Raw genomic sequence first — 25130 nt, 5'->3', positions numbered from 1 at the left:
GTTGGAATTTTTTTTTACTGTGAAGTGCCTTGTGATGACTTCCTGCTTACAGTAATCGAAAAACTCCTTGCTTGTATGCTCACCTCTGTTGTCAATTCTGAGATACTTGATCTTTCTTCCAGTTTGATTCTCGATTTCTGTCTTCCATGCCTTGAACTTTGCAAAAACCTCGGATTTTTGCTTCATGAAATAAACCCAAACTTTCTAGAAAAACCATCCATGAAAGTAACAAAATACTGGTTCTACCTTTGAATTTAGGTGGTGCATGGCTTCAAACATCTGAATGAATATAGTTTGAGTTGCTCCTTGCTTCGATTATTTGTATTGCTAGTTGGGAATGATACATTCGTTTGCCTTTCAAGAATGCATATTTCAAAAAAGTCTAGCTTGCAATGTGACACGCCTTCTAGCAATACTTTTTTGTGCAATTCTTGCAACCTCTTCTCACTTATGTGCCCTAGCCTGTATGTTAGAGTTCAAACTTGTCTTCTATACTCTACTTTGTGGAAACAACTGCTCCTCTAGCTATCATTGTCCCAATTAGATTGTACAACATTTTATAATGTAAGTTACCTTGCATTACTCTCAATGATCCACATTGGGCTTGGGATGAGACAAGCTTCTCTATCAATTGGCAAATTTGAGCCATAATCTTTCTATTCAAATTAGGGTTATAAAATATGAATATTTAGTAGGAAGTCATCCATGCCGAGGTTAATAAAGAATTGGATTCCCTATGAATTTTAAAAATTAATTAAAAGCCAAAACATCCTTTACTCACCTTGAGTCTTCTTGCTTCATAATGGTACCCATAACTTGCCTTGTCTAAAGTACTCAAGGAAATCATTTTTTTTTTCTTTTCAGTCTAGGGATATATATGACATTGCCCAAAGCCCACACACCATCAAACATCCTGATTCTAACAGGCCGATTCCCTTTATAGGACATGGTGAATCGTTCCCAATAAAACTTCTCCGCTGACCTCCTTGTAGGTATCAAGCCATTCTCTTACTGCACACAAATGGAATGTGAATCCGATATCCAAAATTCAACTTGTGAAAGCTTTGGAGCCTGATGTTACTGAAAGACGCTCCCCATCACTCACTTCTTTGGTAACTGTACTAGCTGAACTTGAGCTTCTTTCCATCTTGATTTTCTTCTCTTTCCAAATTTTTCCGTTCTTTTTCCATTGATCGGCATAACCACATTCATAGCAACCTTCCTTTTTTCCTTTTTTTTCTTGGATTTTGACGTACCCCTGTTGTTGCTCTCTCTATTTTTTCCCGCCCTTTCTCCTTGACTTTGACATAAAGGTCTTGAGAGCTTTTAGTTATACATATCATCTAATTTAGCGTATGACTGAAGGGCTTGTCTTCAAGCTTCCAAGACTCCTTTCCAAATATTAGAGGTGTTCGAAAGTGCTTGAAAGATGAAGGTAGAGACCTCAACAAGATAATAGTCATATCATCATCTTTGCAAGTTTCTTCGACCTTCTAAAGATTGGCTATGCAATTCTGGAACCTGCATATGTAATCTTTAATATCACCTCCTTCTTCCGGTCAAAGCTTAAATAGCTCATCTTTGAGAAATAGTTTGTTGGACATGGTTTTGACCATATAAATGTTCTCCAACTTGTCCCATGCTTCCCTAACAATAATCTTTTCTGTGATTTGGGACTGATCTCATGCGATGGATCTTGATGGAGCTCTTGGCCTTCTTAAGAATCTTGGTCCATGCCTTTGTTGTGATGGTCGTGGGCTTCTCACCAATGAATGCATCATCCAACTCCTACTGTATCAATACATTATTCATCGTCGTTTGCCAGTCCGTGAAGTCATCTTTGCCATCAAAAGGTTTTAGTGCAAGCCTTAGGTTCGTGGTCCCCTTGCCTTTTGACATCGCAAAACACCTAGAACCAATCTCTCGACACCAATTGGTATATAATTATGACTCCCTCTGGATAATTTTTTTTTTTATGTACCCAGCAATAGATGATTAAACTTAGCAAATTAGAGAATAACTATAAACACACAAGATTTATACTGATTCAGCATAATTTTTGCCTAGGTCAGAGTTAGAGAACTTTTGCAAAACCTTACAATTAATCACCCTTTATCTCCCTCTGCTATCTCTGGCTTTTCTCCCTCTTTCCTAGCCTTACACACCCTATTTTGGTTTACATGCCTATTTTATGATTAAGTTTCCTATTCTATATGGAATGGGAAAATACACTTTCCTTCTAAAATTCCTAATCTAATTGTACGAGGAAACTTTGATTCTTTCCTAATCCTTTCAGGAGAAGAACTTACTTTCCCTAATACAATCCTAAACAAAATAAAACACTAACTTTGACGAGCAAAAATCCTAACACTCACCACATTGCCAATATATGATTAGGGATTATAATAATCTCCTATCCTTTAGGCCTTCGTTTTTTCTGCGAAGAAGTGGATCACACGATGAAAAGTTTTTTGGACCAGATTTTTGAAATCCAAAAGCCAATTTGAGTGGGCAGTTCCTAGTTTTGCACTTTTTTCTTGCTTTCCGAAAATTTGAAAGATTTTTGAAATCTATAAGTCAATTTCATTCTTGTTCTTTCTGCAGGGGTTAGGAGTTGGAACAACTAATTATTCTATGGAAGATTTTAGGGTTCGTTCATTAACGTTTTGCAAAACAGTTTTTCGTTTTGCAAATACAAAAACGGGAGAAAAATGTGTTTGGCAGATTGTTTTGTGAAAACAAATTCAGAAAATGATAAACACAAACGACAATATTCTCCACCGTTTGTAGAACTATAATTGATATTTCCTCTGTTAAAAAAAAAAAACAGTTTTCATAATAAATAAAAAATAGGGTGCTATCCACACTTATTTTTACTTCTCATACACCCCTGTCAATTTCTGGCCATCATATCAAATGAATTAAAGATCAATGACAAAAAAATAACAAGGGGATGTAAACGGTAAAAATGGGCATGTGAATAACATTATCCTGAAAAATACATTATAAAATAAAGTTGGAATTTTAAATAAAAAATAAAATCATGTATACCACCATTATAATCGCCATCGCCATACCACCACCACAACATTCATCATCGTCTCACCATTATCTTTGACACCACAACCTCCCATCACCATTGCCGCTACCACCATATCCTCCTCCACCATCATGCTCAACACCACCACCACCACCACCTCCCACAACCATTGACATCATAACTATCATTACCCTCACCATGGCCACCACCACCCACCCCATTACCCTCACTACTACCACCACTGCAAGCACCATTGCTACCAACACCACTCTTAATCTCAACCACCATCTCTACCACCATTGCCACCATTACAACCAAACATGAATGTGTGTGTGTGTTAGTGTTATAAAAAACTCGCCTCAGGGTGCGCCTAGGCGGCCTTGAAGGCTGGGCGACTAGATTTTCGCCTCTATTTTGTGGGGGTGGGCGTAGGGCGGCGTTGGGCCACGCCTAGGCGGCTGAGGCGGACCCAGGCGTTCAACTTGGGTGTTTTTTCCCTTCAAAATTCATGTTTGTTTCTAAAATGAAGGAGGTTGTTCTAGTTTAAACGAAGAAGAGAGAGTATCTCTCTCCAAATGGCAAAGTCTAACTCCAACTCTAACTCTTCATTTATTTTGCTTTAAATTTTCTATAATAATTGCCCCACTAAGCCTTTATTACCTTTTAAATTCCCTATAGTTTCTCCACTCAGCCTTTATTTCATTTAAATTCCCTATAATTTCTCCACTAAACCTTTATTTCCTTTTGGACTTCCCTATAATTGTGACATTTAGCCTTTATTTTCCTTGAAATTCCCTATAATTGTGGCCACTCACCCTTATTTCTCTTAAAGTTCTCTATAATTACTTACAATAAAATAAATAATTACAACATTTTAAGACTTTATGACATAGTTTCTAAGTACAACTAGACTTAGTAATGAAGAAGATGATATTATATTTGATTTAGTTATAATTATATTTGTTTTACAAAGTGTTATATCTTTAAAATATAATTATATATGTAATATATATTAAAATTTTAGGTACCATGAGGCTTTGCCTCATGCCTCACGCCTAGGCAGGGCTATCCATGGAACGCCTCGTCTACGCTTTCGCCTTTTAATACATTGGTGTGTGTATGTATATATATATATATATATATATATATATATATATATATATTTTTGGTGACATTATAGATATTGGTACCATACCCGTTTTAAATGTACTACTACATGCATTTTCAAATCGTAAAAATGCAAAATTCTATTTGTTGTTTTCGTTTTACAAACAGTTCTTCAAAAGTCATTTTACAAAATGTTACCGGGCTGACCCTTACCTTTCAAAGTCTTATTGACTCTTGCCAAATACAACATATGCTTCAATTTTGTTGAATGCATTGTCTTTTTCCGGCTATCGTAGAATGTCTTTTGTTCTTTAAAGTACTATATTGTTTCAGGAAGCAGCATGAAATTATACTAGTTGTATTCTTAGATGTCCGTTTTTGCTTCTCTTGAAATAACCATTAAAATATACGGTAAATAAAACATATTGCCAGATATTGTTGGCTCCAGTTTTATACGTTATTTATTTACTTTTGTTGTATTATGAAATAACCAATTAGCCATTAAGATTGAGTTGAAAATGCTCAAACAGCTATCATACTTTTCCCTTCTCTTTCTAATCCATTGGTCTGACAAGATTTGGTGATTCATAACTTTATTTGAAGACCCAGATTTTTAATTGAACATGTTTCTTACCCTTTCCTCGCAAGCTATATTACATAGGCCTTAGTTGCTGATGTATCTAAACTCATGAATAATTATTTGTCCCTGTTTTCCAAAAGAATCTCAATGTGGCATGATTATGTGATCTTCCCTGTCGAAAAGGAAACCTCTCATCTTTTAGAATTCCAATATGGGATATGCATTGCAGTCCATAGATCTCTTGGAACTTTATTCATTTCTGTTGTTTGTGTATTTGGTGCATCAATCTGTGAACTTGGAAACAAGGGATCTGATTATGGTAATCTTAATTAGAATTATGTTGTTTAACTAATACCATAGAGTGGCATGGGACTTGAAGCTAAGCATGTACAGTCTACTAGTGCTAACTTGATACAAGATTTACTGTTTAATAGTCCCGGAGCCTTATTTTTTGTGGATTGCTCTGAATTGCACTTGTATCTGATAAATGAAACATTGTATTCACATGTTTTATGTTTGTTTCAACCAAAGTTTGTCCAAGATCTACATTTGATCATAAGATTCATAACCAGCATTAAAGAGTTTTACTTTGATTCGACCATGCATGTTCTTTTTTTTTTTCCCGCTGTTAACTTAAATTTTGAATTTATTTTATTATAGTTGGTTGTTTTATTGAATTTATATATGGTTTACCATAAACAAAACTATCAATGGCTTGATTTCGCTTAGTGTGCTTAACTACCTATTACTTCCATGGTGAACATTATATTGCAGTCAGGATGTCAAATCATTACAGATGCTGTCGGTGAAATATCAAACTGCGTGAACATGAAGGTAAACACCTCATACACCATTTTGTGAAATACAATACTTCAGTGGACCAAACCTGAATGCAGTAAGTTGAAAAGTTTTGCTTCTTTCTCTTTATATTTTCATCTTTTGTCAAAGCAAGTACTTTTGTTCACATGTTTTGTTGTACAAAAATTGACGACATGCATATAAACATTGCAATATGTTTCAGAGCATGTTTGTTCCTCAGATGCATAGAGACTTAGAGATTTCTAAACGCTACGGTGCACCTGAAGTGCAAGTCAATTATTCTTTATTATATATGAATCTCATCTTTACATATGTAGCTGGTTTCTTTGATTGTCACACACACATCAAAACATTGTTTTCAAATCAAGGTCCTTTTGCTGATTGTTTTGCAGGTCTTTTACCACATTAGTGTAATATAACATAAATTTTATCCAACAGCCTTGTTCTTGAGAAATCAAGTAACATCATCCCAGTCTGATGCATCTTCTTGGCTAGCGTAGTTGTAGTCTGCCGTAGTCGTCACGGAAATAGTTTGATCAAAAAAATGAAAACTTAAAAGTGATTATCATAATAGACACTGTAGTTTTAGGAAGGAGGTATACCCCAGATTTGTAGCCCTTGCTACTGGCTCGTAGTTTTGCTGCTGTGGCTGGCTAAGCTGGAGACGGACAGGTCCATGTGAGTCCTCTTCAATACCTTGACCATTTGTCAGAATGAGACTTCGGTTGGCTTCATTTACATCCATTGTTTCATTAACCTGGGATGTGAAACTTTTCTGTTGAGGCGTTGTGAAAAATGTTGCAATTTGTTGTAGGTTGGATTATAGATTTTATTTCTCTTTCGTGGATGGTTAAAGTTTATTAAGTTATCAAAACCAGTACCTTCTTAGATAACTCCGCATTTTCTTCACGAATTAGGTTTACTTTCTTAAACAGATGGACATTTTCTTGGTGAATGAGGTTCCCCTGCACAGACTTTAAATTAGCTACTTAAGTAATCAAGAGGAAAAGGCTGAAAAGTAGTACCAAAGTTTTGCAAGGTTTTAACCTTTCGGTTTAGTTCTTCTATTTCATCCATTAAAAGTTGGTCCTACAAAAGTAAAAATTGTGATTTAGCCCTATGGGAAACATTATGTAAATAGATGATTTACAGAAATTGAGCGACTGTTCGTACCTTTTTCATTCGGACAGCCCGAAGACTTGTTTCCAATTGGTTCTCCAGATTCTGTAAATCTTTCACACTCAGACCAGAAAGCTCTTCTCCCATCATTTGCCTGTAGTCATTGAGAGAGAAGCATTATTTAGGCCCTAAAACGGACTTTGGACATCTTAAACCCAGTGGTCAGGCGGATTTATGAGATGCATAGCAATTCTGTTTGATGCCAAACATCTTTATCCTAGATTATGTCTTCATTTTCACCTATACCTAATCCCATTGTTTAAGCACTGTATTGTCCTCCACCTGTGTTGTCCTCTATCTTGTACGAGTATAAACAATGTCACTCCTTAGGGAAAATTCAATAACTTGTTATGAAGAGTTGTCACGCTCTGATTGTATAACATCTGGTATAACATCATGCAACATGCCAATTGGTTCAATGCAGTGCATTCACCGATAAGAAAAGACTCCACCAGAGTGCTTTATTAAGTTGGAATTAGCGTTATGAACATTTTTAGGATCTTTTAATTTATTTTTGACATTATGTGCAATATCTCTGGCTTTATGCATGAAATGATTTTGTATTTCAAGGAAAGCACTTAGTTGTGATACAATTGGAATAGCAGAAATATATGTCATACAAAAATAATTTGGGAAGGCAAAAATTTATTTTGCCGACAGTTTTCGATTTAGCATAATCAAGCATGCAGCATAAGATGTCCTTCAATATCATAAACTTAACAACAATTGGCTAAAGAAAAACGGAAAAAAAACTTCAACAATCAAAATAAACACAGATAGTTATTATAAATTTTTGTTTTATAATCTTATTATATTCTTTTATCATTCTGCACCCTATATAAACAACTAGACATAGTTTTAAAAAGTAGCTTCCATGGTTGTTTGTTTTAGCTAGCAATCAACTTGTTCACCCATTGCCGTTTCATGTTTTAATTTAATTAGCATGAGAAGTGTGCATATCAAAGTACACCATGTGAAAAGTTCCTGTAAAATTTTTTATTAACCACTGCAGGAAAGGTTGAGAGCTAGATCCAAACCCTTATAAAGATCATTATAAATTAAGAACTGGACCAATAATTTTCTCCTTTACAAGTCTTGTTATATATTCTATATATTCTATATCTATAACGACATAAGATCATTCTTTTTCTCTTTGAGCTCTTTCACTAGTCCCTTAAGTAACAAAATAGCTTCTATAATTGTTTGTTCTACAAACCATATGCAGGGCCTGGCCTGAGGGTATCTAAGCAGTGCCACTGCACAGGCCCTGGTCTTGGACAGCCCATGATTTTATTTTTCTCATATACTTGTATAATATTTATCATAGCTTACAGTAGAATAACAAATTATGGACAAAGCACCGGCGTTTAGAGATTTTCTTGTTTTCCTGTGGGGAGTAGGTTCAAGCCTTCACCCTAGCACTTTTACTTTCTGCATGTTTTCTTAAATAAGACTTCAATAGCAAAAGAATCCAAAACTACAAATTGAACCTAAGATCACTTAGGCAAGAGTACAAACCCTAGCTGCTGTTTATTCTTTGGTGTTTATAAGAAATGAAGACTGTTTAAAATAAAGTCAGTAAGGCACCGCTACAGTCTTATAAGAAAATCAGGCTGTACTCATATTGTCGAAGAATTTGAAACCTTCAGTAGGGCTTCCATTGAGTTCAGTTTGTTTCTCTTACATTCATGTTCTTCATTTCCAATTTGACCTAGCTACCCTGAGTCTCCGTTTGGTGTAGCTCTTCAGACCACTAAACCACACTTTTGCACTATAGAAGTGCATTATCTGCTAATCTGTTTTCCTTCTGTTGAATTTTAGTTGAAATTTAAAAGAGTTTCTGGTGAAGCTAAAGTTCAAGCTTCGCCCAAAAGATGCAAAACAAAGAAATCTTTATGTAGGAAAATTTTGCCTTATGATTTTGATTAAAGTGCACTCAGGCTCTTTGAATTATTCAAACAGCAAGTAAATTCCTGGTATAGCACCTTCTGAAGCCTCTGTGAACATTAATGTCTTAATTTTACATATACAATTGGTGATAGACGTAGTAAAATAGTTCACCTTTATGAATGGATAATGCTACTGTGCACTTTAAACCTCAAAATGGACATTTGTAAATTTTTGTGTTTCCTGTACACACAAAGTTGGAGTGCACGAGTGCCAATTGTGCTGCCTTTAAAAGTATCAAATTCTCTTTTTATACAACTTTAGTAAAATGTATTTTTTTGGTGAAAATGGTGTTTAGACACTTTGCGTTAACTTCTCGTGTGTAAGGGGCAAGGCCTTGTAGTCTAGTCTAAATGACACGAAATACCCAAATTGTATTGTGAAATTATAATTTTTTATTTCTTATCGTCTTTTGCTAATGATAGTGTTTCTTGGTTATGATATTCTACAAAGTATTCATGATAGAAAGGAGAATCATTATACCTATGGTTTTCTTGCAAGTTTTGAAGTTGTTGCCTCAACATTGCTGCTTCCCTTTGCCATAACTAGGAAGTAAAAATGTACCATCTTTAGACATAACTATAGAATGAACAAATTTAAAGTCGAAACTGGAAATTTCAATACAATTAAAGCACTATATGTGAGAGCAATACTCTCATTTGTATAACATTTAAACGTGCAAGGAAAAGTATGAAGCTTATATTAACCTATGATAATCTCCTTACTCATAACATCTTTTGAATGCAACAAATAGCTAAAGCTACTTAAAATGTAACTCCTATATGGACCTTAAATTGTGCAGTTAGGTGAAGTAACCATTTCAGATTTGCACTATCATTTTTCTTGTTCGAGACTATTGGATGGATAATTGTGTCCAGCCATTGACTCAAAACATTTTTCTTTTATTTTCTTTTCTAAGTCAGTTATATCTTCTTTTTCCCCCTTCTCTTTTCACTCTTTGCATGATATAGAGATAAATACCCATTGTAATGTTTACATGTATTATGTGGCGCTGGACAATGATATTGAGAAATGAAGGCATGTGGACTTTCACACCTTAAATATTTTTTCCCTTGGGTGTTGGAGTAATATTGATGAGGTCTAAGGTATTTAGTGGGTATGCTTTGAGTCGGTTAGTGGACAGACATGAGGGTTTGTTTGGTGAGGATCTTTCCCTTTGAACTTTAAACCGAGAACAGTGATGGAAACTATGAAACCTATAAATGTTTTGGCCCTTGGGTGTTCGTGGAGTATTTGTGAGGTCTATGCTTTGAGTCGGCTAGTGGAGTCTCTCAAGGTGGCTTATTTGGTGATGGTCTTTCCCTCTGAACCCTAAACTGAGAACAGGGACTGAAAAGTCTCAAACCGTATGTATTTTGGCCCTTGGGTGCTGGAGGAGTATTTGTGAGGTCTTGGGTATTTAGTGGGTATGCTTTGAGTCGGTTATTAGATAGACAAGAGAGCCAAGGTGACTCTTTTGGTGATAGTCTTTCCCTCTGAACCCTAAACCGGGAACAGGGACAAAGTCTCAAATCTTAAAGTTTTTGGGCCCTTGGGTATTGGAGTAGTATTTGTGAGGTCTTAGGTGTTTAGTGGGTATGCTTTGAGTTGGGTGGGTTAGTGGAGAGACGAGAGAGCCAAGGTGCTGCATTCGGTAAGGGTCATCCTCTGAAGGTAAGGCTGTGGTTTCTTTAGGGTTGCAAAAATGACCAAGAAGTTGAAGAAATACTTTGTGGTAATGTTTGGTAGAAGGGAAGAATAAACTGTATTATAGGTTTGAACCAAAGTCAATAATTCCTTTCACATAAAATTAGTTTGAGCGGACCTCCAGAGTTCTAGCATATACTGATGGCCTTACTCATTGTGGTGCCTATTCTAATACAAAACTAGGAGCCAATTTGGCAAGTTGGGAACATTAATGCAAAGGAGGAAAGTTGGCCGATTCAGTAAAGGAGACAGTCTGACGAGCCAAATGCCAAGCTCAAGGAATTGGTAGAAAGAAAAGATGAACTAAAATTTTGCAAAAGAGAGCTTGGTGATGGTTTTCCACCCAAGGAAAGGTTTCCATGGTGGATGAATGTTTATGATGCAGACTTCCCTCAACATTTAAGTGTACATCATGAACGTAATGTTTTAAGAGTTGTACCCATTCGTAGATACAAGGCAGAGAAGCTATAGCCAAGACTTAAACTTGAGGTTGGAGTTCATATTGAAGACATTTTGAGGGGGTTTCATCTATAAAAATAAAAAAATCAAACTTTTATCCAAGTTTTGCAGCGTTATTCAATATTCAGATTTGACAGTATGTACAGTATCAGCTAACCTTTTTTTTACTGAGAATTTTCTTCATTCCAGTTGTTTTGGGCTTATGGCACAATTTTTTACGAAAAAGGTTCGATTTCAATGTTCCATCATGTGTTGCATTGTTCATTGAGTTACAGTGTACTTTTAGATGAGACAAAAAGGCGTCTGATTTGTAGACTCTGACAAAGCTTATTTTGGTTATATGGATGGCTTATTTGTGGGTAGTTTGCATTGAAATTTCTCTCATATGTGCTATGCATAGAAATGATTGGTTTGTTCTTGAACTGAGTTTTAATAACCACTTAGTTTTTATAATTAGTAGAATGAAAGTTTTTATTTCACGGATGTTTCTGTTGACAAGAACAATCCATGAATATGAGTTATTGATGGATTAGAATTTTGGCACATGCATGCACGTATAATGCCTTTGTATGGAAGTCGAACTCGATTTATATGATCAAGGAAAAAAAGGGAGCCAGCACGACCTTAATGTTTTTTGCCTTAATTTATTTCATTGATTTCACTAACCCTATGTGCACTGATTTAATTTATTTCATTGATTTCACTAACCCTATGTGCACTGATTTAAAGAGAAATTTTTGTGGGGAGCGAGGTTATTACTCCCTCTGGGATGAGCCTTACCAATAATTGCATTCAGACTCTCTTTCAGAGCTCCATTCTTGAATTGAAACACCTCAAAGTAAGAAGAGATGCCCTGGAGATCGTGAACGGATTTCTTATTACTGAGCAACTTCACACATATGGGAGCAGACATATTTGGTGCTTTGTCATGGCAATAACCTCTTGCCCCATTGTTACTAAACTTGGGAGGTTAGCTATTCAGTCTTTGCTCCTTGGTTCCAAGATTCTATTTGGAATTAATGCCTGAGCTTCCACCACATTGCAACTTTGTTGCTATGATCTGTCAAGAAGAATGAACTATCTATGATCTGTCAAGAAGAACGAACTATCTTTTAATGGAATTATTTCGAAAGCTGTGCAGCTGTTGGAACTCCGTCCTTATGATGCATCAGTTGGTTTCTTGACGGCCCATTTTCCTCTGCAATTGCAAATGAAGAGCCTCACGGCTTTGGCTGATGAAACAACATTGAATTCTGAATTGATTTTGGCAATCTGTTTCGTTCATAGTCTTCCTGCCACCTCAAATGTTTCTTTGAAAAGAGTGAAGAAAGACATTCCTGTTCTTGATTGATCTCTATCTATAGACGAAGACCCATGTCATTGGAGTTCTTCAAATCCATGATTTTGACTTATGGGCTCACGAAACAGACATGCACATTGAATTGGCAACTAGTTGTGCAAGGAAGTCCTCTGTTATCACAGTTGTCCTTCTGTGACCAACCCTTAATCACGACTTCTTATGCAAATGAAGAAGGTGAAATTGGATTGACAATTTGGAAGGAGTAAGTAGCTTGAAGCTGTATGCTCCCTGTATGTTACGCTTCCTGTATGTTATTTCTCGTGATAGCAAAGAAGTAGAATCTGGGTATTTGTTTCAAAGGATCCAGAAACAGTGTTTATACTCATCTGGCTCCCAATCAATTTACATTTCCGTTTTCTCATCTTTTTTACCATGTTATTAATTTAGTAGCAGCACTTTTATTGTGTTCGGGACTTCTGATTGGAAATTTACTTCTGGGAGATTGACATTTTGGATGATATGCTGTTATATATCAAGGTATAATATGCAACGAAGCCTTCTGTAGTGTCCTAACAAATAGAAGGAATGGTGTTACCAATACTTTAACTAGTCGACTCTGGACATCTTGGCAGGCTTCAGTTTCCTCGGATTGTAAGTGTTGGTCCTCTCATGCTATCTAATTCTGATTGGAAAGCTTTTATAAATTAGTCGTTTCTCTTCTTTTGTTCTCATTGGTTTCTATTTTGTTCTTTAGATCGGTGTAATTCTTACCTTGTCCTCTTTTTTGTAGTTTATTTATCTTTGCTGCGAAAATATTTGTTTTCCATAAAATAAAAATTATACTATGCCAACCATGTGTTTTTAGAGCGTTTATAATTTCTTAGGATGGGTAAGGGTGCAAATCTCTTTCAACCGCATATACAATTTACGAGCAGATGTTTGTATCCCTAGGTTGGAGAGCTGATATGAAGATTCGACAAGAATTATGTTGATGGTGAAACTTACTAAATTGGTGCATTCAATGCCACCAATGGGATCACTTGAACCATTATATGAAGACTTCATTTCAGAGTATTTGTTCCAACTTCTATCTTCTAAACATACATCCACGAATTCAGGTTGTATATGGAGCATAGTTGTATCGTTGTTTGCTTTCATTTGTGTTTTTTTCGATTGTAGAAAAGTCTAGTATAAGTTACAGGTGCGAGTCATTTTTAAATGAGTTTTCCTGAAAAGCAGCCGTCAGTGAGCAACCATCATTGCCGGTACCCTTTGGCTGTACTACAAATCATTGGGGTTGCTGCTGTACTTCATTAAATTACTTAGCAATGACAATCTGATGCATTCTGCATATGTTCTGTTATGATGAATCAAACAGCAGTCTTAACTTTCTAGTTTCTCCTAACACCCTTTTCTTTGTAAAGTTTTGAGATTTCTTACTGTTATAGAGTTTAATTTCTACTTTATTCTCACATATTTTTAAAATTTAGTCAATAGATTTATTATAAAAGATATGTGTGAGTGCATACATATCTTGCTGTACGATTTGATGAATGATATGTTTGTTATTTCAGAGCCGTATGTTAAAAGAAACTCACATGTTAAATTTTTTGAAGTATATTCTCTAGGAAAAGCTTGCAGGATAGGGAACTGAAGGATACCTTAATCTCAGAAGCTGGATTCCCAAATTGGTGGTGCTCCTCTTTAGCTTTGTTGTATCGTTCAATTACTGATTTCATGCTGGTAAGAAGATACATTTATATCAGATATACTCTTCGCTTTTTGTGAGCTTAGCACAAAAAGAATTTGGAATATGATTTCAAGAATCTGTATATGAACATGGAACGAAAGAAAATTGACATATCATGGTAACATTTTAGACTATAAACTTTTTAATAGACTTCCATGCAAGCTTCTTTTTTCTTGTAAGCTGCTGTTACTGATAAAGATGTGGTTTTCAGATCTGCTACCAGACATTGTTGAAGCAGGGAACTAGAGATAAGTTTCTGTATCTTTTCCTAACTTGTTTTTCAGACCTTCTAAACTCTAAATCTAGTTAATTCTATAGTTGAGACAGTTGACGACACAAGTCATTTCATGGCGACTGAAGATGTAACACGAGAACTAGTTTTAGCAAATTTTAAACAACGCTTCATTCTCATTTCTTGTAAGTGTGCTGCTATATAATTTCATACTAGCACGTTACAGTCATTTGCATATCAAGAACAAGAATTACTCGTACATACAGACAAGATTAAATTGAACTGCATATTTTACAGATATACAAGAGCTTTCCTTAGTTTCTGAACTATGTTCTACAAGAGCATATAGTTCGTCAATTTCAGTTAAGTTAAAAATCTGCACTGGGAACAGGAATATGTCCACACTTTGTACTGTTGCGGTGCAAGGGTTGTTGCTTGTGAGAAGTACCTTCTGTAGGATTGAACAACATATCTACGGAATACTTCCGCTATTTATAAAATCCTAGGACCAGATTTAGTGGCAACTGGTAATTATTGTTTACACTAGCACTGTTGTTGGAATTCATATTCTGCAGTTTCTAGTTTGTTTCCATAGGAGCTCATCAGTTTTCAACTACTTCGCTTCTCTACGTGCTGCTGTTTCTACAAAATAGTAGTTAAGTATAAACAGGTTAAAGTGTTTTGCTTCTAATGTGTCAACTACATGTAGTGTTCTTCCAGATAGTCACATATTTTGGCATGAATTAACCTAATACATATCACGTATTTTGGCATTAATTAACCAATACATGTGTAACATGTTGCTAGTGTCCGTCGTCCATGTGAGCACACACATGTACCAACAGACTAGCTTCAGTTTTAATGTTATTTTGGAGAATTGTTCATGCAAAGGATCAACCAAATAAAAAATTGAAGTCATTTTTCTTTTCTTTAACTGAACAATTGTGCATCTAATAGCCTGATGGATGATTATATTATAGAGAGCTTGATGCTGACCAGGCTACATGATGAGTTCCAGATTTTAGGCCACATTTTGATCCATATAGACAATAAAGATGCATCGATTACGTGAATTACAAATTCAATGGAGTTTACAGCACACTACGGCTAAGAAGATTTTAAGGACAAAAACAAAACCATAAGGAAAACAAAAAAATACTGTACTAACATTTCGGATATAAGGCTTCGTTTGATTTAGAGGATTGGATTGGTATGGTAAACTCGCCATACTCAACGTATATTGAAGGAAAAAATTAACAAATTGTGTTCGACTTGAAGATAAAAGATATATTACACATTAAGTGAACTTATCCATTCGCATGCCCTTCAAAATGTCAAGATTAGAATAGACAAACCTGGATGGCTTCATTTCTTGTGTCGTATTCACTCTCTTCCTTCTCATTCATTGATCTAAGACAACTCTTGCTTGAAAGGGCAGTTGAATTAAGATTAATAAGGTGTTCTATGAGTCCTCAGACCCCTGCTGACTAAATTCTTGTCTCCTACACAGGCGAGCTTTGAGTCTGGCCGCCATATCGCTGATAATATAATTGTGGCTTGAGATTCTGAAATAATTTAGGGTTTCTAAAGCTCTACTTTTAGAATCTTTAGGATTAAAAAGAGGCTTCAAGCTCAAGTGCAAGTGGAGTAAACTTGTTCATTCCACATGTCCAATCCTTTTCTAATTCTTTAATAAATCGGTCACATTTACCTTCAATATACCGTGAAGATTTATAAATTAATCTTAAAGACCAAATGAGACCTAGTTTATTATTCCTCGTTAAAGCACTCAAAGTACTCTATGTCACAATTTGGTAATACTTGTCACAGCGCCTGAGATTTATTCAAAGTATTCTTTGTCAAGGCACCCAATGTACACCAAGACACAATTTATTACTCCTTGTCAAAGCAAAAGTACTCTCAAAGTGCAATTTGTTAACTCCGCCTGTGTAAGTTTATCTTATGTTGCTGGTTTCAAGCCCGGATAAAGGAGGAGGGGCAAGGTGTTAGGTAGTAAACAGTATCATCCCTATGATAATAAATCTTAAATGAAACTACGCTAAAGCTAGCTCGTCATCGGGAAGTGACGCAGTTGTGGCTCGGGTACATTCATAAGTAAGCAAGGGTTGTATCTTTGTCGGAAACCGGATGTAGTGTTAACGAGCAAGGGTGCGGTAGAAACATCTTTTTGAATGATTCTACTCAAAGTTGTTTGGAAGTATCTACTAACATCAACTTTACTCAGGAGACGTATTTTGACCTTACTGGACAAGTGATGTCAAAGAAGGTATGACATGAAGGTAGACTTCAAGAGAGTATATTGCGTTTAGGAATGTAGAATAGTGCAAGTTATGTTGAGGAAAATGATAAGTATTATGTGCCTCCAAGGAACTAAGTGGGTTGGTCTCGGATTGAAAACTCAGGTTTTAAGCTTTGGTATTCGAGCACAAACAAATTGAGAAACTGTGTTGGCATCATCATGGATAATACTTTGACAAAAGATGTTGTAGATGTCAAGAGGGTTGATGATAGAATTATAGCATTAAAGTTTGTGATAGTACAAACTCACCATTGTGATTAGTGCGTATGCACCTCAAGTTAGGTTAGATAGGAATCTGAAGGAGAAATTTTGGGAAAATCTTGGAGAATTGGTTCAAGGAGTATCTCAGACGAAGAAGTTGCTCATAGGAGGAGAATTAAATGGACATATGGGCAAGGATACATGCAACTATAGAGGCTTGCATGGTGGCCATGGTTGTAGGAAGAGAAACGAAGAACAGGAAACCATTTTGGATTTTACAATGGCATACTTTCTAGCCAATATCTTCCTTAAGAAGTGAGGAGCATGTGATCAGCTACAAGCATGGGTCAGAAAAAACACAAATAGATTTAATGAGGAAGGGGGATTGTATAACTTGTAAGGATTGCAAAGTTAAATTCGGAGAAAGCCTGACTAACCAAAAGAGATAAAATAAAGAACAAGACCTTGAAGTGTTAAAGAACTGGATGAGGGAGTCTAAAGGGAGAAAAACAAGTCACTTTCAAAGAGAAAATACTCGCCCAATATGTGTGATACAGGGGAATGCTAGCCAAATGTGGGATTCCATGGCTAGCTATATCCGAAAAGTTGCAAAAGAGGTATTAAGAGAGTCAAAGGGTTTTGCTTTACATTAAAAGGAATCTTGATGGAGGAAGAGGAAGGTACATGAAAAAGTAAAGGCTAAGAAGGAATGTTGTAAAACTTTATACAAGGATAAAACATATGAAAATGTGAGGTATAAAATAGCGAAAAAGGAGGCGAAGAAAGTTATGAGAGAAATGAAGCTAGTGGCTTTAGATGATATGTATAAGCGATTAGATACCAAAAAAATGAGAGTTGGACATCTATAAACTAGCTAGAGCAAGGGAAAGGAAGACAAGAGACTTAAACCGAGTAAGGTGCATCAAGAATGAGAATGGAAATGTTTTAGCTACGGAGAACGTAGTTAAAAACAAATAAAGAGCTTATTTTCATAATCTTTTCAATGAAATGAATACTTCTTTTGGTGAGTTGAGTATCTTGGAAGAGTGTAAAAAGAGGAAGTGGTTGTAGCTTTAAGAAAGAAGAAGCATAGAAATGCAGTGGGTCCCAATGGTATACCGATTGAAGTGTGAAAGGTCTCGGGAGAGACATGTATAACATGACTCACAAACTTTTTCAATAAGATTTTGAAAACGAAAAATATGTCATATAAGTGGCAAAAAACACTCTGTTGCCTATTTACAAGAATAAGGGTGATATATAAAATTACATGTACTATAAAGGTATTAAGTTGACGAGTCATACAATGAAGCTTTGGGAGAGAGTGACTATAAACTGAGGCAAGAGACATGAGTCCCAAACAATCAATTCGGGTTCATGCCAGGGCGCTTGACTATAGAGGCAATCTATCTTTAATGGAGATCAATGGAATGATATAGAGATATGAAAAAGGATTTGGTCTTTATAGATTTGAATAAAGTCGTATGATAGGGTCCCAAGAGAAATTCTTTGGAGGATTCTAGAGAAGAAAGGGGTATGAGTAGCATATATCCAAGCAATAAATGATATTATGATAAAGCAAGGACTGCAATAAGAACTCATGAAGGACAAAATGAAAATTTTCCCATAATCATAGGGTTACACCATGGTTCAGCTTCAAGTCCTTACCATTTTGCATTGCTAATGGATGAGTTAATGAGACATATTCAATATGATATCCCTTGATGTATGCTTTTCGTAGATGATATAGTGCTGAGAGATGAAACGCGGGGGCAGGGAGAGAGGGAGGGGGAGTACATGGGAAGCTTAACCTCTAGTGGGAAATGTTGGAATCTATAGATATTTGCCTGAGTAGGTCAACGATAGAGTATATGGAGTGAAGTTCAATGAGAATAGAGATCCAAATGAGATATAGTAGGGATTAGAGATCAGGCATACCAAAGAGTGAACGATTTCATTATCTTTGATCTATTATGCAAAAGAACAGAGAATTGGATGATGATCTCAACCATAAAATACAAGTTGGATGTATGCAGTGGAAGAGAACATCAGGTGTGTTGTGCGACCCTCGTATGTCAAGCTTAAAGAAAATTTTATAGGACGACAATAAGGCCAACAATGCTTTCTGGAATGGAATGTTGGGCGGTCAAGCATTAACACGTGCAAAAAAATGTGTAGTGGAGATGAGAATGCTTCATTGGATGTGTGGGCACACGAGAAATGACAGGATTAAGAACAAGGATATCCGAGGTAAAGTAGGGATGGTCACAATTGAAGATAATATGAAAGAAAATCGGTTAAGGTGGTTTGGACATGTGAAAGGAAGACCTACAGATAATCCAGTTAGAAAATGCGATTATGAGATTGAGGGTCAGGGCAGAAGGGGTAGAGGAAGACCTAAGAAGACTTGTAAAAAGATTTTAAGAAAATACATGAAGTACTAGGAGCTAACGGAAGATTTGGCCCAAAACTGAGCGCAGTGATGCTCTAGGATTATACAACGAATCCACTTAGTGAGATATAATTTTGTAGTTGTCAAAGAATTCAAACAAAAATGCATACACCTATAATGGATCCTTCCTGCTAATGTAGATGCACATTATATATGGATTGAACTAATGTGATAAGAGCATCTCTAATAGGCTTCTTAAATGAGCTTCTAACTAGAATTTAAGAAGGATTTTTAAAAATCAATTCCAATCATACTCCACATCACCTTCTAAGATAGAAATTAAGTCCACAATTTTTGTCTTAAAATATGTATGAACTGAATCGAACGAGAGGGGTTTTATAGTCTTTATTTTTTACACGTAGTTGGTTCTTACTGGAGGTTGAATACACTTATCGTTTCGAGAACCCAAAGAAATCAAAACCCTCATCCTCCTTCTATTAGAAAACTATCAATCGCCATTTTCTCTTCTTTATCACTCCTTAACCTCCTCTCTTGTTGCACTCTTCTCATCCTCATCTTTCTACTCATATGTCTTTCTCTATCTTCCCTTAACACCATTGTTTGATGCTCAATTCAGTGCAACCTCATTGTCACACCCTTTGCGAAGCCTTTCTACACATCAACGTCCTTGACAAAGCCTCGCTACCTTAATCTCGACAAAACCTCATTGCTTTAGGCCACTCAAGGTCTCAGTCGAATATGCTAATATCGAAGATATTTGTATGTTTGGATCCTGGCCACCACTTGTATGTATGTAGTTTCATAATGGTTGAGCCATGAAGAGACCAAAATGGGCCAGGCCTACCTTGACACACAAAAAATGGAGTTTTTTGTCTAATTTCCAAAATTTTTTAGGGTATTAGAGCCCCAACCATAAATTTTTTCCTTATTCCTTCATTGGGTTTGATTTAAGGCCAGTGGCTCTTATGCAGTTAATCAGCGTCGATGTGAGTTTTGAAGGACTTAAGTGATCAAAAAAGAGAGAGAGAGTAAGTTGGCGAGAGGCTGTTTTTTTTTAAATTTTTTAAATTTTATTCCTTGAAGTCTTTTAATACTATTATATTTGGGTTTTTTTTTTGTTTTGTTTCTATTCTCATCCCCATCTCTGCATTCTTCCGCTTAAAGGGACTTTTAATCTAAGTCTGGGCAAGGAGGTTGAGTTGAGGAAAAGGAAGACAGGAATGACATCATACCAAACCCAAATGATGGTGGTCAGTAGTTAGGCCACGACACATCCTTATTTTTCTTAGATCAGAAAAGCATTTTAGGGTGAGACTTTTGGCTCATCCTGAGTCACAATTCTAGCTCCACAACCTGAAGTTTCGCCACCTCTCATCTTCCAAACTTGATGGGTTGACCAACTAAATTGACTTTTGAACGGTGTGATTTGGTTTAGTTGTTGCCACCATTTTAAGTGAAAAACTGAACCAGACTGAACTATTAGGGTTACTATGGTCGCCTATCAGTTTAGGTGTGGAACCATATTAAAATAATGGCCATGCTTACATTTGATGACATGTTTACTTACCATGAATAAGTTTGAATCATTCCGATTTTGATAAAAACATGAGTGTTCAAATCATTCTAATTTTTAACTTTGCTTGTGTTTACTAACGTATATGGAATGTGAATAAAGGGTGGGTTTCACTTTAATATATGTAAGGGTTTTTATCACAAATGGTCCCTGACATTGATCAAACACATCATTTTGGTCCCTGACATTGAAAATCAATAGAAATGGTCATTGAGATTGATCAAACACATCACAAATGGTCCTTCCGTTAAAAACTCTTTGGGCAATTTTCAAAGCTTCGTAACCAATCGTTTCTTAACCAAATTCGACCCATAATATATTAAAATGAAGATGGGAAAGTGTAAAACAAGATTATACTTATTTGGAAGCCCAATGGTTGCCGAAGATGGCCAGAAAATAGCCTCAAATGTGACTGGTCCGCAAAAAAACTGGAAAACTCGCCGGAAACTGGGTAAACTTTAAACATTCATAACTTCTTCAATAATCAACAAAATCGAGTGATTCAAAAATAAAAATCATACTTCTTGACTAGACAAAGAGAATGGTATCCTTCTTGATGGCTAAATTGCCGTAGTTTGGCTGGAAAATGGCTTGAAATTGGCTAACTCGAAAATGGTTATCCAATTTTGAGCCGTTTTCCGGCCAAACCACGGTGAATTAGCAGTCAATAAAGGTACCATTTTCTTTGTTTCGTTGAGAATTATGATTTTCATTTTTGAATCACTCAATTTCGTTGAGTATTGAAGAAGTTATGAACGTTTAAAGTTTACCCAGTTTCCGGAGAGTTTTCAAGTTTTTTCGCGGACCAGTCACATTTGAGGCTATTTTCCAGCCATCTCCGGCAACCATTGGGCTTCCAAATAGGTATAATCTTGTTCTAAACTTTCCTATCTTCATTTTGATATATTATGGGTCGAATTTGGTTAAGAAACGATTGAGTTACGAAGTTTTGAAAATTGCCCAAAGAGTTTTTAACGAAAGGACCATTTGTGATGTGTTTGATCAATCTCAAGGACCATTTCTATTGATTTTCAATGTCAGGGACCAAAATGATGTGTTTGATCAATGTCAGAGACCGTTTGTGATAAAAACCCTATATGTAATTTTAGTACCTTAAAATTAGGAAATCATATCAGCTATTGATCCCATACATATTTGGCTTTTAAACCAAAATGGTATCTAGGATTGACATAACTTCTCATTTTGGTACTTGACAATGAAAATCAATATAAGTGATCCCTAAGTTTATTCAGCATAAATCATTTTTGTATTTCCGTAATCTGTCAATATCCTTGTTAAAGTGTCACGTGAACAACCACATGGCCGCATTTTAAAGGGTATTTTTGTCAAACCAACCCCTTCACTTAACGGTATATTGATAAATTTTTTACGAAATAACTAAAACAATTTACTGTGGACAAACTCAATGATCACTTATAACGATTTTCATTGTCAAGAATCAAAAGAAAGAGTTATGCAAATCTCAATAACCATTTTTGCTAAAAAGTCTTCATATTTCTTTCTCTTACCGGATTCATAACTTCATAAAAGTAAGCAAAGATGCGATGAGTAGAAAACATGCCATGAGTTTGTTATTATCAGAAATTTGTTTCACTCAAATATGTCGAGAACTCGACATATTTTTATAAATAATGTACTTCTCGAGCGTTTTGTCCAAACTTCATCATGATTTGTAGGTCTCTGTTTTCCCATCACTCCTAGGAAATTCTAACCCAAAATCCAAGAACACATTATGTCATGGTGTTGTATCAATAATAACAGAAAATAATGTGCAGGACTCTGATGATCTTCTTTAGATTCTTTGTCACCTCCTTTCATAAACAACATATACATGCAATAGTGCTTGAGTCAGTATGGGGTACTTAGTTGTCCTTAACCCCGAAAACTTCAAAACCCCATGTATATTTATTTGTGTATTGTATTTGACCCCTATAAACAGCTAAAGAGACTAAATTACAACCTTCTTCTCCTACTTCTCTATTTTCTTCTATCATATTTGTCTCCCTTTTCTCTCTTACTGTGTGTGACTATATTGTGAGCACCATGTGCTTAATGAAATACCTTAGTTGACAAGTTTTGATAGTCTTCAACGTTACTCCACAATATCCTGCATCCAACCTCGACAAGCCTCTACAAATAATAGTAGTTGTCGACTTATGTTGGTATAAGCTCTCAGCATACGTTGGCCAGAATTAACAGGTGCCTACTAGGTGCTCGATGAAATGGTCGAACGGAACTTTTTTTGGTGGATATTATAACACCATTATTTGAAAATCCTGACTTCGCCACGTGCAATTGCATTTGCTTAAACTTATTTATGGATCTTAGCACTCAAGTATTTTGTCTCCGCTGGTTTGTAGGGTTCGAGGGTAAGAACGGCCTTTGCACTAGTTCCTTATTAAAGACAAAGACATTATCATGAACCACAAATGACAAACTTCTATTTCCGCGGGGTCACTAGACTCAATCTAATAACTCTTACCACTGAACTAGCTCTTTATCTAACAGTATATATACTTCTCTTTGAAATATTGAAAAAGATTTTAAGCTCTCATCCTCCCCTTCCCCGATGATATATATAAGTGATAAAAAATAAAAAGTCCGACCAAGGGAAAAAGAAACAAGTGAAAAATGCGTCCGAATGAATCCGTCCAACCAATTGCATGCAGCACCATGCATAGCGTAATTGTAATATAACTGGAGAAACTAAAATTTTTGTGAAAAGGTCACTAGACTAATGGCTTCGTTCTCCTGGACAATTCCTCCAGAAGAAAGGATTTGATATAAATTAAATATTAAACCACGTCAGATTCAATAATATCAATTTCTTATCCTACAAAAACATGAAATTGTTTGGTCATTCATAAAGAAATCGATGATTGTTTGATCATTTTAAAGAGAAACATTATTTATTTTTGAAATATGAAGTAAACATACAAGGGAGGATCCTCTACCAATCCTATCACAAAATAACTCAAATTAATTATGAAATGTGTGTTGAAACAATAAAAGAGCAAACATACAAGGGAGGATCCTCTACCAATCCTATCACAAAATAACTCAAATTAATTATGAAATGTGTGCCCCATATAATTTGAAATGGCATAAATAGTTAATTGGTGTTATTTTTAGGAAGAAAACAAATTCTATATATACATCATACCGTAACAAACTTTTGCAAACCAGCAAATAATTGTTCAATCTATATTCTCGTGATAGATCATGCACTTTCATCTAAGCCTTTGGTCGTTTTAAACTTGCCAAAAAAAGGAGACCGGAGCTATTATCGTGTGGTTTTATAAGTTTGTGATTAGAACTAATTTACCTTTTTTTATAAAGAATGTATTAGTTCACCTTCATTCAAAAGAGAATGTCTCTCCCTGATATAAGGTAGCTTCGCCCGTCGAACAGGGTGTAATCTTTGTTTGCTCTAAGACTAAGCGGTGTCTTGGATTAACTATGTACTCCCTTAATTAGAACTCATATCTAATTTTTGTTAGTAAATGAGAAGAGATACCATTATGGTACACAAAAGGAGGAAGTGATTATACGATATATGTTAATTCTTATGAGGTCTTGTTGTATGGGTTTGAAATTTTAAAAGGAATTTAAAATTAAAAACACACTACTCAATTTACGAACAAGGAATTAATAGTTCTAATATACTAATGTGTAGTCCTTGCATGTTATAATTTATGTGATTCCGAATCAAAATCTGTCGGACATTTGTGAACAATGAAGCACCACAAGACATGCATGTTTTCAGGCTAATTTATCAACCATATTAACTTCAATTGCACATGGATCTCAAGCTACGAATAAATGCCATATCATCAGATACAATGAATAACAGATGCAATTAAGCTTAAATATTGTTAAACTAAAGTTGATAGAATTAGGAAGACCTGGTGCTTGCAAAATCATAGAGCTTGCCGGTGCTGGAGAAGATCATGACTCCGACCTCAGCATCGCACAAGATCGCCAGCTCCTTCGCCTTCTTCAACAGCCCGTTCCTCCGCTTTGAAAACGTCACTTGCCTGCTGGTCGAATTGTCGATCCTCCTTATCACAATCTTACCCCTTCCCATCGATCACCTACCAAATCTGGGTTAATCAATTAATTCACTACTTCAAATTTAATCAACTGCCCCGATAAATTACATGTATATGCACGAAAGATTAGTGAGAACAATTTATATCAGCTAAAGTTATATGAAGAAGTTCATTCATTTCAATCAGTTCAAGATCGGACAGGTTTGAAATCAAAATGGTGGATTTATGAAACGATATTGAAATAGAAGAAAGGAAGGAACTGAGGAATTAAAATTTAGAGAAAAAACAAAGAAAATTAAAGGAAATAAAAGAGAAAAAAATGGACTTAAAACTTACTCGGTTCTCAAAGAAGAAGCTATAGCTTTTTAAGTAATGGAGACAAATCGAGGCTTCGCCCAAAATAGCTCTGGCTGTACTGATGATTAACATC

At 35.7% G+C, this 25130-nt stretch overlaps 1 protein-coding gene and 1 long non-coding RNA gene across 12 annotated transcripts in view; one reads left to right on the top strand and one right to left on the bottom strand.

The window, feature by feature from the left end:
- LOC126632207 (uncharacterized) overlaps positions 1–14446 on the top strand; it is an 18952-nt gene extending 4506 nt beyond the window's left edge. Inside the window, exons 3-4 of one of the 6 annotated variants that reach the window (XR_007626641.1) lie at positions 5502–12795; positions 13755–14446. This is a non-coding gene — a long non-coding RNA (uncharacterized LOC126632207). Of the gene's footprint in view, positions 1–5501 lie in introns of all 6 variants that reach the window. The other 5 variants (XR_007626640.1, XR_007626638.1, XR_007626637.1 and 2 more) reach the window with 5 other exon arrangements.
- Positions 5786–25130, bottom strand: LOC126632204 (MADS-box transcription factor 23-like). 6 transcript variants are annotated; one of them, XM_050302499.1, is made up of 8 exons: positions 24554–24751; positions 13800–13878; positions 9156–9217; positions 6720–6819; positions 6594–6635; positions 6428–6511; positions 6149–6303; positions 5786–6053 (listed from the first exon to the last, which is right to left on the bottom strand). In XM_050302499.1, exons 1-8 carry the CDS (start codon positions 24733–24735, stop codon positions 6038–6040), a joined length of 720 nt encoding a protein of 239 aa, XP_050158456.1. In that variant the 5' UTR covers positions 24736–24751; the 3' UTR covers positions 5786–6037. The 6 variants fall into 6 exon arrangements, with proteins under 6 accessions (XP_050158456.1, XP_050158454.1, XP_050158455.1 ...); XM_050302497.1 differs by lacking the exon at positions 5786–6053 and adding an exon at positions 25037–25130 and having other exon boundaries at positions 6112–6303; positions 24554–24742; XM_050302498.1 differs by lacking the exon at positions 5786–6053 and adding an exon at positions 25037–25106 and having other exon boundaries at positions 6112–6303.

The sequence above is a fragment of the Malus sylvestris genome, chromosome 8 (assembly GCF_916048215.2).
Source record: "Malus sylvestris chromosome 8, drMalSylv7.2, whole genome shotgun sequence".
Lineage (NCBI taxonomy): Eukaryota > Viridiplantae > Streptophyta > Magnoliopsida > Rosales > Rosaceae > Malus > Malus sylvestris.
This window is presented reverse-complemented; position numbering and strand designations above follow the sequence as displayed.

What these genes read in the sequence shown, in the direction of transcription:
- LOC126632204 (XM_050302497.1), bottom strand. Translation starts at nt 24,735, where the DNA reads ATGGGAAGGGGTAAGATTGTGATAAGGAGGATCGACAATTCGACCAGC. An exon ending in TAGAAGAACTAAACCGAAAG is followed by an intron (nt 6,512 to 6,593) that starts GTTAAAACCTTG and finishes AAGTCTGTGCAG; the next exon opens with GGGAACCTCATTCACCAAGA. An exon ending in ATGCGGAGTTATCTAAGAAG is followed by an intron (nt 6,304 to 6,427) that starts GTACTGGTTTTG and finishes TTCACATCCCAG; the next exon opens with GTTAATGAAACAATGGATGT.